The sequence below is a fragment of the Mixophyes fleayi genome, chromosome 6 (assembly GCF_038048845.1).
Source record: "Mixophyes fleayi isolate aMixFle1 chromosome 6, aMixFle1.hap1, whole genome shotgun sequence".
NCBI lineage: Eukaryota > Metazoa > Chordata > Amphibia > Anura > Limnodynastidae > Mixophyes > Mixophyes fleayi.
In genome coordinates this window covers 76,491,111-76,506,516 of record NC_134407.1, presented here as the reverse complement: position 1 = coordinate 76,506,516, position 15,406 = coordinate 76,491,111, and the positions used below count along the sequence as shown (strand labels likewise).

General features: G+C 39.9%; 1 protein-coding gene across 2 annotated transcripts in view; it reads right to left on the bottom strand.

Annotated features, from left to right (window-relative positions):
* The window catches only part of FAAP100 (FA core complex associated protein 100), a 35,248-nt gene extending 20,198 nt beyond the window's left edge, over positions 1-15,050 (bottom strand). The window contains exons 1-7 of one of the 2 annotated variants that reach the window (XM_075216878.1): positions 14,947-15,050; positions 13,050-13,137; positions 12,266-12,453; positions 10,494-10,612; positions 8,062-8,969; positions 7,146-7,293; positions 4,183-4,913 (exon numbers count right to left, since the gene is read on the bottom strand). In XM_075216878.1, coding sequence (XP_075072979.1) covers positions 4,183-4,913; positions 7,146-7,293; positions 8,062-8,969; positions 10,494-10,612; positions 12,266-12,453; positions 13,050-13,056 — 2,101 coding nt within the window. In that variant the 5' untranslated portion in view covers positions 13,057-13,137; positions 14,947-15,050. Of the gene's footprint in view, positions 1-4,182; positions 4,914-7,145; positions 7,294-8,061; positions 8,970-10,493; positions 10,613-12,265; positions 12,454-13,049; positions 13,181-14,946 lie in introns of both variants that reach the window. The other variant, XM_075216877.1, reaches the window with a different exon arrangement.
* Positions 15,051-15,406: the final 356 nt, after the last annotated feature.

Sequence of the window (15,406 nt, the reverse complement as noted above, 5' to 3'; positions counted from 1 at the left end):
CCTCTCCTGAACTTTCACCATCTGTGTTGTCTCGCGTTACTGACTGTCTTTCTGCCATTTCATCTTGGATGTCTTCTTGCCAACTCAAACTCAATTTTTCAAAAACTGAATTAATAATATTCCCACCCAAAAACAGAAGCTTCCTGCCTGACATTTCTATTTCTGTTGATAACATGACCATAAATCCCACCCCGCAAGCTCGTTGCCTAGGTGTAATCCTTGATTCACAACTGTCATTTATTCCCCACATCAACTCTATATCTAAATCATGTTACATACACCTAAAGAACATTTCCAGAATACGCACATATCTGACACAAGACACCGCAAAAACATTAATTCATGCACTCATCATCTCCCGCATCGACTATTGCAATTCCCTCCTTACTGGTCTTCCCAAAGTCAGACTTGAACATCTACAATCTATTTTGCACGCAGTGGCTAGATTGATTTTCAAGATCTACGTCTCTTCTCCACTCTCATCACATCCTCCCATTCTCGGTTACAGGATTTTTTCCGGGCTGCACCCAATTTGTGGAATTCCCTCCCATGCACAATTAGACTTTCCTCTAGTCTTCAAACCTTCAAGCGTTCACTGAAAACCCACCTCTTCAGACAAGGTTATGATATTCCTCAACCACCATCTTAATTTCCCTAGATTACCCTATTACCATCCTCTACACTGCTAACGCAAGACAACAACCCTCTGACCAACATTGCAACACACACAGCCCACTCAATACTTTTACCTTTGCGTTCTAGCTGGTCCATTGTGCAATATGATGTAGCACATGCCCTTGTGTTTCTAACTCCTATTGTCCTATAGATTGTAAGCTTGCGAGCAGGGTTCTCTTACCTCTCTGTCTGTATGTATTACCCAGTATTGTCTTATCAGTGTTTGTTCCCAATTCTAAAGCTCTACGGAATTAGCTGGAACTATATAAATAAATGTTGATGATGAAGATAGTATTTCTGCCAGTGAGAGAGCTATAATCTCTTATAAAATTAAGCTCTTCCCCAATATGTGCCCACAATATCTATACTTTCCTATCTAGCACTTATAGAGTTTAAATAGTACTTAGCAGAGAGAAGCCTGTCAGCAGCTGCAAATCCTACTCAGAATGGCTGCTGTCTCCTTCCTCTTCGACATTTGATGCCAGAGGAATCCTCCACATGCTCCTTCAGCAGGGGGGGGGGATTTGTTCTCAACTACCCTTCCGCTCTGTCTCTGCTTCTCTGCCGTATGCCAGCGATTTCTACTTCTCTGTTAAGTAGAATCGCCTTTCATCTGCTAAAAACATGCCCCATATAGCGCTTTGTACAGAGTGGCCATTTACCAAGTTCTCCCTCCTCCTTCACCAAGGAGGGGAATTGGTATGCTCCAACCTCCATCATGGCCCCTGGGTACAGCAGGTGTCCCGGCGTTCGGCTCCCTGCTGACCGCTGCTTCTCCGGATAAGTGTGCTCTGTATCACAGAGCACACCTGTCTATTCATTATAAAGTAAAAAACGTTTAAAATAAAAATCTTTACCACAGTGCAGAAACTCTTTAATCTTCAGCCCAACTCATTGGGTACCTACATTAAACTGAGTTCCTGTGGGGGTTGGCAGAGGGAGGGGCCTGTCAGCAGCTTGGAAATGAACTATTAAAGGTGCCAAACTTCTCCCTACCATACTCAACCCTATGGTTAAGCAGTGTCCCCCAGATGGATGAAAGAGAAAACGGATATGTCTATTAACAATCATTTTTTTCTTTAAAAAAAAAAGAGCTTACTTGGGTCCCAAGACCATCAGGGATGTCCCCTATCGCATTTAATACTCAATGTAGGAGCTAACTTGCATTCTCCAATCTGGAGGACTTTTAAGGGATTCACATAGGCACAATCAAATGTACTGCCTGTGCAAATGACTTGCTTCTATATATTTCAAATCTTGAACAAAAGTTTACAACAGATAATTGATAGGATAGAGAACAATCTATCCTAATATCAGGGTTTTCTATAAATATTGATGAATCAATAGAAATGCAACCAAATACAACTGGATTAAAAATTCCATCTCCAATGGGCTAACACACCACATAACTTACTTGGGTATACAATTGTTTAAAAATAATTATCTCTATAGGCTCAACACAGAAAACAATATTAAATCATCACTGGATAAAATGAAGTCCTGGCAATACTTGCACCTTTACTTTTTTGGGCAGGGCCAACCTCAGTAAAATGATCATGTTCCCAATACTACTTTATGTCCTACAAGAACTTCCAATACTCCTGTCCAAGAATGATGAAAAACTATTAACCCCAAAAAATAGCCTGGTGATATTGCAAAAATCAAAAGATCTTCCAAGAACGGAAAACCAAATTTAAAATTAAAGAAACTCCCACATTGGCAACAATTCTACCCAAACTTAGACTGAAGCAATCCCTTGGATGTGTCTCCTCAGAATAGGAGGTTCTCCATAAAAACCCTATGTTTTAAGTTTTTTCCTACTCCCCATTTTACTTCTAATACAAGAGCTGGAATTCTACAATGGCTGGTACACTTCCTGCAATTACATATCCAGACAGTGAGAGGTGCTTTCCTAAATTCCACTTGCATCTTAAATGTTAATATGTATAGGGAAATGTTTTTTAGGATTTTTTTTTTATATAGGAGGTTAATAATTTTCTGTCAGTTGTAATGATGTCCCAAAAGTGGAAATTATGCATACACCAGTTCCACTCTTTGGGACATTCCCTGAACTGAGAATCAGTTAAAGGATTAACAAATCATGCGCTAATTAAACCATGCAGCATTATAAATAGCACCTACAGCAATAAAGTTGAAAGCCATTGTCTAACCGTATATATACATTGAATTTCATTTTAACGCTCTGACTCTTAACTTTGCAAAACAGGCAAAGTAGACCTCAGTATATGAATAAGAATATGTTCCCTTTCATGGGACATTTACAAAACGAAAAAATCTACTAACAAATTCTGTATTTATATTTTATCGGTTTTGATACCTGTATTTAACAAATGAACTTTAAATGATGTTGTGTCCACTGTGAGGCAGTACACACTAGAAAACACTGACAGTTCTTGCCTATGATTGGTGTATGGGTGGAGATGAATTACTTTTCACATTGTGACTAATGTTGCCGGGGCTGTACTTCCACACAGCTGCCAATCCAAATGTATGTGAGCCCTCAGATTTTACATCAGAGAGACAGTGCCAAGCAGCTTCATGCTTTCATCAGCTCATTCACAAGCCACTGAGCATGCACCCCTGTTGTAGTGGAGGGAAGATCTCCCCAGGGCTGGATAGGATCAGCTGTGCTCTCCCACTGACATTTAATGGATACTGCGCTTAGAAATTTAAAGCCTTTGTACAAATAAGACTAAAGATAGTGGGCCTGAGTCATTAAGGAGAGCAAAGCATAAAAAAGGAGTAACATTTGCACTCAGGCAAAACCATGTAGCATTGGAGGGGGAGGTAAATTTAAAATGTGGGGACAGATTTATACTTGGGGTAGGACATGTCCTAGATCAACTTTAAATTTCAGTGTAATAATAAAGCTAGCAAGTATTTGTGTGCTAGATGAAAAAACAGTCAGTATTTAACTTATGTGCAAATAATAAACTATTTTGCACCCCTTAAATTGTAACATGGTTTGTCCCAGAGAACATTTACTCCTTTTTTGCCTTAATGACTCAGGCCCAGTAAGTACTCTCTCATTATACACAACTTGAAATAAAAATAAATAGGGCTGGTCCGGTTTGTGATTTAGAAAGGAGTTAATGTGTTATAAAGTAAACTTATCATCAATTACACACAGTGGAAGCAGCTATTTTGTATCCTAAACCAATACCCATGATTGTAATCTATTCCTTCACAAGGAATGAGTGACATCACTGAGGCACACGGTGGTGTCCACCATTTTATGTGATGAACCAATAGTTTCATAATACAGACTTGAGGGAGCGAGGGTGATTACAGAGTTTCGAACAAGGGAGCAAAATTGGTGTTGTGTTGTTAACGGTTTCCTTAAAAAACAAATTGACATTAGAGCTGTAAATAAGTGAGCTCTGTGGCATAAAGGGAGGGAAAACATGGGAACAGCGCTATATATCGCATATACTAGTGAAGCTGTATATTGGATTCGAGAAGCTGTTTGTCACAGCTGTTATCTACCTGATTTTTCATTCTGTAAGGCCTGAGTCAACAAGAGAGAAGACACTCGAACCAAGGCTTTCAGTGGCATTGTGAGATCAACTTCCTGATTACAAACAGCCTTAGGGACTGTCTCTGATTGGTCAACATTGCTTTCACCTCCAGAAGTGGTCTTCAAAAACGCTTGCACTGCATTCTCAGTGAAAGTCCAAGATGGGCCAGAGGGAGAGGGAAAGCCGGCCTGTGGGCTAAAACGCAGGCACTGCAACATATCAATGGCATGCTCCTGTAAATGTATGCTTACATCTTGTTTGTCTGAATACGATATGGAAGAGTCTGTAGCGATACCACACTCTGCAAATAGTCCCTTTAAACTGTAAAACAGTGTGCAAGATATTTGAATAGGGAAATCCAGACTGTCACACCCATGTATAGTTAAAGGGAAAGTTAGTTCTTTCTTCTCCCCTGGTTTCAGTGCCATAGGAAAGGAATAAGATGTGCTGGGGTCAGTGCTTATCAGGATGCACAAGGTCCATCCCCTCTCTATAACACAATGAGTCTTGTTTTCCAAGTTGCAGTATGCAGTCAGACAGTCTTTCTGTAGCATTTGTGTCCATGACACTCTTATTACGCAATGCACCGGACATTCTGTCCACTGGACGGACAGAACTTCACGGCTCAGTGATATCACTTGATTGAGCTTCGTTAAGGACCTGTTCTTCTCATAAACTACAGACTTCAACTGAGAGACTCTGAAGAGTGGGAAAAACATAAAGAAGAAAAATCATTTTAAAAAAAAGCAAACTGTAGGCTCTATCAATATCTAGATCATAAGCAAAAACACTCTAACTTCTGCATTAGTCTGTATGTGTCATTCCATATAATACATTTTTGTATGGTGATATGAAATATACTTGTGCTATCAGGGCTGCCAAGAGGAATTCAGGGCCCCGGTACAACAAATTCATGGGGCCCCCCCTTATAGTTGAGTAAGCAAAAAAATTGTGCGCTGCCTTACGGCGCCGCAAAATTTTTCATGGATATAGTCACACAATTGGGGGCGTGGCAATGCGCCATTGGGGCGTGGCTAGCACAATAAAATCACTAGGTCCTGAATTCCCCGAAGCGTGACATTTGTCCAAGCACTCCTGACTTTCAGGACATCTAGCACCCTTGTGTAGTATAGGAAGAATGCAGTGTGTACAGAAAGAGTTCAGTCTTGGCCTGCGCCCACTGGGCTCACCAAACATTGGCATTGTCCCTACTAGAATCACAACATTTCACACACTATGCTGCTTTGTCCTACTTGTTCTTCTCACTTTTACCACATGTGGCTGCTGGTTTCTTTAGTTGCGGCTTGTCCGGATCCTGGAATGTTGGAGGACCCATTTGGAAAAAAAAATGGCTACGTTTAGAAAATTACAGCCAGCCCCACCGTTAAATCAATAACATCCATGATTAATAATTAGGCCTTCCTCCAGCCCCAACATTAAAATAGTATTCCCATTACCCCGCAAACAAAATAGCAGCCATTAATTAGCCACCATCTACCTCACACACACTACATTGCCAAAAGCTCCGTGCCATCACACACACATTACTGTGCCCCTTTATCATCACCACGCTATGCCCCCTTATGATCACACTGCGCCCTCTATGCTGCCTTTGCCCCTTTCTTTAACCCCCTGTGCCATGCTGCTTGTCCCTCTTTTCTTTAACCCCCTGTGCCATGCTGCTTGTCCCTTTTTTCTTTAACCCCCTGTGCCATGCTGCTTGTCCCTCTTTTTTCTTTAACCCCCTGTGCCATGCTGCTTGTCCCGCTTTTCTTTAACCCCCTGTGCCTCTCTGCATTTCTCCTTCCTTTCTTTAACCCCCTGTGCCATGCTGCTTGTCCCTTGTTTTTTAACCCCTCTGTGCCATGCTGCTTGTCCCTTGTTTTTTAACCCCTCTGTGTCATGCTGCCCCCCCTGTTTTTTTAAACACCCCCCCCCCGTTTTCCTCCCTTCACTTACCTTTACTTCTCTCTTCTTTCTTGTCTTCTCTGCTGCTCTGTGCTCCATTGCTCCAGACTGACTGAATGCTGGGCGTGACATGATGATGTCACACCCGGCATTCAGTCAGCCTGGAGCAATGGAGCACAGAGCAGCATAGAGGAGGGACGCCGGCGCCGCAATCACGTGAGTATGGTTTTGGTTTTTTTTTTAACTACCCTGCTCCCCCCACCAACGACCGAGCCGCCACCCCCGGCCGGAAAAAAGAAAAAGAAAAAAAATTTTTAAAAAAATCGTCGGCGCGAGGGCCCGGGCCGGGCCCCCTGACATGCCCGGGTAATTAGTACCCGCTCCCCCCTCCTCTCGGCGGCCCTGTGTGCTATATAAAAAGATAATATGCCATCGCATATGTGTTTATTATGAGAATCATTGCAAGTTACAGGATATCGCATATCAGTGGCCCTTAAGCACAGCTGAGGCCATAAATTAAAGGATTTATGCTGGACGCACAGGCCAATTCTACTGCTCTGCAGAGTAAGAGGTCTATTTCTTATTGGGAGATAGGCCTTTTCCTGGGTAAAAAAACGTGTTTTTGCTGAGTTAGGGCGTCTCCCAATGTGCAGCTCCAACTTTCTCTGTTATTTACTTCTCATAGATTAAGAGCTAGCCAGTTCTGCTGTAAAGTCAGTTTCATTCTATGCAGTGAGACTTGCTGTATCTCCATAACAGGAAATACTGACAAGAGGAAGTTCAGTTAGCAGCTGCCAGCATTTCGGACACACAAATATATGATACATACAATCATAGCATTTTCTTAAAAAATTAGATGTAAACAGTAAGAAGACAAATAAAAAAATAAGATAGATCTATAGATGTCTTGCATAATCATGCAAAGGAATAAATACAAAAAGAAAAACAGATACAACCTGTTTTATTTTTTTAAAGTATGATTTTTTTTTGTTTTATTTTAATGTACAATAACTTGTTTCCTACCTCTCAGACATTGATCCAATCCCAGAAAGCAGCTGTTTGATTCTCTTTCCTGCATCTGCACAGCCTAATCCATGCGGCAGATCTCTGCTTCCTCTCTGATATAGCTTGTAAAGCATCAGCCTTCCTCTGTTAGATAGCACTAATAGTTCTGCATAGTTTATCAAAAAAGAAAATACATTATAATCATTGTAAAAAGATTAATCTTGTGGAGGTTTAAAGGGGGTGCACACTTTCATTCACTCCATCCATTGGTAGTGGACACACCTCTGGGACTCTCACCAAAACATTCATGTTGCCTGCAATGCTCGCTGTATACAGAATGCTGGAGGACTTCAGCCCGTGGTAAACATTTAAGTTTCTGCAGTTTTTGATACCTCACTGAACGTGTATTTCAGCCATTCAATCAAGAACTACCTCAACTACACATCTCCATAACAGCAATTTCAATATTATCCTCTATAGGAAGGCCATCATCATTCCTTATTCAGCAGGCACCGATAGTAAAATGAAGACAGACGTGTGCAATCCAACCACTGGTACACAAGTACCGCTAAAGGGGGGGGATTTATACCATGAGTACTAAAAAAGGACACATTTATTCTAACTGGACAACATCCTGGGTAAGGTGATGCCTGCCACACACGATGGACCTGTCCTAGTGTGCTAGATTTAAACACTTTTGCCATCATACTAATGCAGCACAGTGGTTGGTATTGCGCTGGGACTATGGGTTCAATTACGACTAGGGCCCTATCTTTCTGGAGTTTCCATGTTCTCCACATGTATACCAAGTTTTCCACCAGTTTCTTTGTGTGGCAGTCAGTTTTACTGGACATTTCTAGAGTCTGATCAGGTAGGTAGGACATTTATTTTTTGGGGAAAGTGTAAATATGAACTAATGTCTGTATAAACTTACCATCAGATAAGGATGTATTCTGTGACACTGCTACAATCATTGGAATATTGTGGCGAAAGGAAGACACAATGGAACAGGTCGGAGTGGTAGAGGACGCTACCTTTTCGGTACATGGAATGGTCACGAAGATGATGTCAGAGAAAGTGCTGCAGTAGACACCAGACACAGAATAGAGAGCACAGCACACAGGAGTTGGCAGACGGTAATCCTTAAATGCACAAGCTATACCTTCTGATATATCACCAGTTGTCACTGCCACTATAAGGCCTTTCTGGCCAATAAACATTAGACAGTCACAGGCAAGATTTTCAGAACTCCTGATTGGTTGCTCGGTATGCAGGTCACATGGTTCCATCCTTGTGGCCCCAATAGAAACCAGTGGTTGATCTAGATGGTATAGAAGCTTTAAAAAGCTTTGGGATGAACTGTGAGTTTCAGAGAGGTGCATGTAGGAAGAACCAGTAATCTTTAATGGAAAGCATATCACCTGACCATCTGGGAAACCACAAAGGATCATGGGGGTTTCAAGCATAGCGAAATCAACTCCAAACAGCCGAGTAAACAAAGAAGCCTCCAATGCAAAGTTACATGGAATGCCATTCACTGTCTTTTCTTTCCATAGCGAAACACAACATAGGACAGGTTGCATATCACTAGTTTCCTTTTCAAACGTGAGAGAAAACTTCACCTCTCTAGATGGAGATGTGTTAGGATCTTCACAATGGAGGGATTTCCTATGAAAGAGTTTGACCTTCCATTTGTCCAGTTGCACCAATATAATAACAAGAAAGTCATAGGCTACTGTGAAGGAACAGATAGAGGAATCCAACAAACAGCCAAAATTGGACCCTATGTGGTATATGGTCATTTCTACTTTACTTATGACAGTGTTTGCTTCCATCAACAACCTTAATACAAAAAAAAGTACACGTGAGTAATTTCATGTTTTCCACATTCATATGAGGTCACAAATTCTGCATTACAAAGACAAGACTGAGTGGTAAATTTATCAAAACTTTTAAAATGAAAAGTGGAGGTACTGCCCAAAACAACCAATGAGATTCTAGTTATAATATATCTAGTCATTCTAGAATATGATAGCAAGAATGTGGTTGTTTGGTATGGGCAGTACCTCCACTTTTCCTTTTAGAAGGTTTGATAAATATAACGGAGTGTTGTGCTACTTTCATAGGTATTATTCATTATTTACTCTAGTGAAGCCTATACAAGAGAACTTGGCTAAGGCTTTACAAAGGAAAAGAAAAATGTAACCACCCTAAATTGGGAAGGATATGATGCACATAGTCTCAAAAATTCAGTTAAATCTATAACATTTATATTACATTGGAAACATATTGTAAACTACATTGTCTCAACTGTTGTATGTTTATGCAGAGAATTATCAATTTGTTTTGTCTTCCTGTTCACAAGATGCTCCAGTACATTACTTCAATAACTGCAGTGTAAACTAGAGCACTACACTCACCAAAAAGAATACTTCCATCAGTGCAAAACAAAGTCAGATTCTTCACAGCATTTTAAAAGGGCTCTATAAACATTTATTCAGTGAATTTTGTGAGCGAAACCACAGAGATGAGTGTGAGACAGACTTTCTGAGAAAAACTGCAACATTCACTGTCCAGCGGAAAACAGCTTAAGTAAATAAAGAGTACTTTTCTAATATCCAATGAAAGAGACTAAAGTAAACTTATCAAAAACAGTTTAAAGCTTTGGGTATTTTTGCATTAAAGCTGTCCATACACTGTGCAGTTTGGATATTAAGCCCAATCAATGAACAAACAAATCTGTGAGCAATGTTGCCATGAACTTGGAAGCACCAAATTGCTCATATTAAGTCATTCAGATGTGATCCACAATCACAACGCACAGAAAGACTGTCTCTCACCTTATCAGGTGATGTCTTCACACACCTAGATCACCAGTCAACTTAATTTTCATTTTTTGCTTATCAAATGTAGAAAATCTGCAACAATTATTTGCAAGACACACATAGTGCAATGTCTAACTACACCAAAAATAACCAGGCTGGCAGACACCATCTCAGCGTGTCCAAAAATTGTTAATGTGGAAACAATGCTTCCATTTAGCCAGATATGTAAAATATAAGCCAACTGACATTTAAAACTGCTACTTCATTTATCTAAGTGACCTTATGTTCATAACATTTATCATCTGTCCAGAATGTCTAGATACATGTTGCTTATCAGGTGTTCTGACATTTAAGGAGAAGGAAAAATAGCGCACTTCCCCCTCTTTCACAACACATCAAAATATTTCATTCAAGCTCAGTTCTACTTTAAATCAGAGCTGTCTTAATAGCAAACCAAAGGTTGCGTTAAGTCATTACTTAACGTTTTCTATAGGATTTGGGATGTACAGATGTGCTTATGTAGAACATTCTGTCAACTCACCTCCCTTGTTCATCCCACTCCAAAAGATATAATCCATTCTGAGCACACAGGACGTACAGTTGTTGTGTACATGTAACAAGTTCTATATGCCAAACTTTGGAAGGAAACAAATATGCAGCCTGAAAAATTAGTTTAAAAAAAAAATCATATTTGAATAAACCCAGCACTAAAACATTAAAGTGTAACCAAAAACAAATATTGGAACAATTTCAGAGACATCTATCCACGAATCTCAAAGTATAACATCAGTAGGGTTTTACGCCTGGATCTCCCATCTTAACATTACAGCAGCTGCTGTCTAATAGTGATGGACAGCAGGAAGGGAGACCCTCTACACATGGGCTTTGAAAAAAAACCATGTTTAAAGTGAGGATGAACAAGGTTTTGTCTTTTAATGGAGCAGGATGTGTACTATGAGAAATGTCTCATTCATGTACAGCATATAGGCAGGGGGTTCTTCTGTTGAGAGTACCTTTGCATTGTTAAGTGCAGTCATATGAACATTTTACCTTGGAACCACTGGAGTGGTTTGTGCTATTAAGAGTCGATAGAAGGGATAGACGTATTTCCCATTATCTGGAAAAAGCCAATGGCTTTTAATTTACCTTGATCTATAGGAATGAATTTTGCATTAACTAAACTCAATAATAAGAAGTAGAGAAAAATTTCAACATGTTCAGGAGATGGAGCGCAAAACTGCTTAAAGTAGATATGATGGGGGGTATTCAATTGTTAGCGAGGATTTTTTTACCCAGCCGCGTAAAAAATAAAATAAAAAAAAATAAAAATCTCCTGCGGGTTTTTGACGGCGATAGCGACCGTTTTGAGTTAGCGCAGCGGGAAAACTCGTGCAATTCAATTGAAAAAGAGGGAACGCTGCCCCATCGCGTTAAAAAGTGTGTTTGCGAGATTTTAGGGGAGTTTTCACGCGATCATGTATAACACAAAAATAAGGTTTTGCATACATGTCCATACATTAGATTGCATTACACACATTGATAATATTTACATTACAGTACTTTCTTTAGCATATTTTTTTATTGAACTATTTTTTACCATACAATCACCGATACCATGTCAAAACACATGACTACATTCATATTTGTACCAAAAACATACATAAATATAATTAGTGATTTTATTTGATTTATTTTTTTATTTCAATATTTTTTCACAAGAAAATCATCTTACACAAGTTAGGCATTAGTGATAAATATAAGTTTAACTTTTTTTCCACATTATTACATGATTTCAAATACTTTTCAGAGGTTTTTAAATTTTAACACACCCCAAGGAGGTGCGATATAAAACAGCATATTTTCCTGTTTTACCCGCCGCGTTAAAAAACAATTGAATAGCTTTTAACGCGGCTGCCTCTTGCACACCCTATACTTTTAATAGACCTTCTACTGGAGCGCTAGTAGACCGTTTCTTGAAAAAAAAACAACTTTAAAAATGGAATTGAATTGCGGGTAAAGTTGACCCGCTCAAAAATGATAAAAAAAACCAGCGTTAAAATGACTTAACGCGGTCAAAAACAAAACTCGCTGGCAATTGAATACCCCCGATGTATAATGTAGTTATCTAATGTAATACTTAAACGTGATGTTTTCTTTTATTGTGTTTTCATTATTTCACTGTAATACAAAATCACAGAAAATAATAGTTGTGAAATGCATCCTTTATGATGAGTCTTTGTTTACATGTAGCATGAAATATTTGGTAAACACAGTTATAAACTGCAAAAAAGTTGATAATACAAAATATCTTACCGTTATCTGCTTCTTCTCCATACTGAAGATGTACACAAATCTACTACCATTGCATACATATACATGTTTGTTCCAGTATATGACCTGGCCTTTACATCTGGACAGACCACCACTTGGACACTGAAACTGAGCCAGGTGCTCGACATGAGTCATTGTACAGCCTGTACGTTTCATACCTACAATAGGACCTATGTGAAGGGACATAATTCCAGTCAGGACCTACTGTATGAAATAGTAGCTATCAATATGTTTCAGAAGGGTGTGTTCAAAATACAGTTGCATTATGTAGTTTAGAATGACAGCATATTAAACAGTGGGGACATTTTTGGAAATGTTTGCAAAGGGAAATGTTGTTGTTGCCGATGGCAAATAACTGGGTGTTTGCTTCTATTTTATAACCTGTACTAGAATAATACAGAATCTGAATGGTTGCTATGGGCAACACCACTCTATTTTCTTGCACCAGTTTTCCTAAATGTCCTCCAGTGTCTGGTATGTGGTCTGTCTTCTCACACACTCACATAAATTAAAACACACTCACTCTATGTTTTACATCTGGAAAACATGGAACACAGGTTACATTTATTGTGGCAACCTCAATATAATGTTAGAGTTTTTAGGTTCCAACGTCAGCCATTTAAACCCAGACACATTTGAAATACACATGCCACATGGCTGCTATGTAGTTAGCTCAAGCGCATCCTGTGTGTCTGCATAATATTAAAGAACAATTCTACCCATTACCGAATTCAGTAACTTATACAATAATACTGAATATTGTTACCTGGCATTCAGATTTTCCCCAGATTCAGCAGGTCATCAGATGCATGTAATGGGCCACCAATGCTTTCTTTGATTCTTCTGCCAATTGACTGAATGGAAAGTGCATAGAGAAGACTGTCAGTAATATGCTGCCTGTATGAAATAAAGTATTCTTCATTAGGAGTGAGAAGAGCATCGCTAGACTGTTACATACATTGGGGGACCACCTGAATAAAAGGATGTGGGGCACACAAGACCCAACGGTAAGTAGGTTTTAATATCCCAATTGTAAAGCGCTACGGAATATGTTGGCGCTATATAAATAAATGATGATTATTCAGTTTTGGTTGGAGTTATCCTTTAACAGCACATATTTGAAACAACTGCCATACAATAATAAAAGCTAATGTTGGGTAAATTCTGTCCAAGTTCTAAACATGTTGCTTAATTCTTCCTGCAATGACACCTGGTAATGAATGGCATTTCCAGTCTACTGTTTATAGTGTGTATGAGCACTACTGGAACATCATTCATTACTATATGTCAATTCAGAACACTCTGACACCAGGCATAAGACTTCAAATTAGACACATATGAAAGAGAAATTCTACAATTCAAATCAGTGCTAGCTGATAAGCTGCAATTTACCAGTGTAGTATCTGTCTGTCTGGTTTTAAAGTTACAATTCCATGAACAAATGATGTGGTTTGTTTTTTTTACATAAATCACTTGGTTCCCTTTAACAGATACATTGTTTTGTTTTCAAGTTATTAACTATTTACAGTTTTCTAAGTCATTGATTACTATGACAACCACAGTCAAGTGACATATGAGTGAGCAGAGAGGCTGTGGCACAGTCCTCTTTCCAGTATGCATGTTCATAGCAGAAGCCTCTCCTTTCTCTGCCATCATCTAGTCCGTGAAGAGCTTCCTGACCATTGCTTCCATGTACCATTTTTCCACCTGGGTTCAGGAAGGACTAGTGGAAATGTTACTGGGAGATCAGTCAGAGAGATGTCAGGTAGGTGTGCAGGGAAGGAGTAGTGGTGACAGTGCCGGGAGACCAGACAGAGGGAAATCATGTAGGTATGCTGTGAAGTAGTGGAGTGCTGGTAGTACAAGCCAGAGTTTCCATTTACTGTTCCCTTTCCTGGTTTTTGGGAAATGTGACTCCAATTGGTAAATTTCAGAGAAATCAGGAAATACGTGTAATTCTGCATTATTTAAATGTTTTAACTTGAATTTAAAAACAAAACAAAACCCGTGGCCGGCGGTCTTCTGAGACTTTCAGTTTGAATGTGTGGAGGAGAGGGAAAGGGACCTTCAGCGCAATTTAGTCACTGTACCGTCATCATGACCATTTGATCTGAGACCCATTTACCATAGAGATTAATGCTCTTCAGCTAGGTTAGTTTCTTTATAGAATGGATGGTGTTAAGAACTGCAAGTCCCAGCATTGTCACTGAGGGACTGGTAGGTACACTGCAGGTTTTGGTACCTGATACCCAGAATTACATAATAAATATATACACACATATGTATTGCCATATTCTGACAGGACTTTTGTTCTCAGGTGTTCAGAAACTACGGACAGGAAGTTAGTTGTGTGCAGGAAAATATCTTCCCTCACAACTTTTATGCCGAGTTCAGATAGGTTACTAAATCTTCTACTTATGCAGTTATGAGCGTTATTAATAGCTGTTTTACATACACCAACTTGTATTTTTTTGGTTTTGTTTAGTGGCCCTTTAAAATACAATTATATCACATCAGTATTTGACTGTAGAGGACACTGCCTTCTACTGCCCGGTTACCATCATCAGTTTTATTCCAACTTTCAAAACAGCGCTGTCCAGCCAGCAGGAGCTACAACCACCCGGTGCTCCAGTCTTATTTCCCGCTCTCATAGACCACGTTACCATAGCAGCTGTAACTGTCAGTTCTTCCCCCGGCTCCGTAGCGGGAACTGTCCGCCATGTGACAGACCGGGATCTCATCTCTCCGCTGATTGGCTGACCAGGCGACAGGCCCGGGAGGGCGGGGTCCGTATGACTGGGTCTATGGAGCTGTAGAGCGCGATCCTCTGGTTGTGGGTGTGTTTCGCTGGACGGAGTAGCTACAGAGCTATGACAACACGAGCCTTGTTACCAGCCCGCTCGGGCAACCTGTGATTTTCACATTTTTGTGGAACATGCGGGTTTGCCCAATTTCTGAGCTTGACAAATAAGTAAAAATCACAGTCCCCATAGACATGTCAGTGGACTGGATTTGCTATTGAAGAGGCTGCACCTGCTCTATATTCTGTTTATAAACAGCCTCTAAATTTGCAGTTTGTGGGGATTTAAACCTCTTTGGAGGGTCATAAATAGCCCCCTTTGT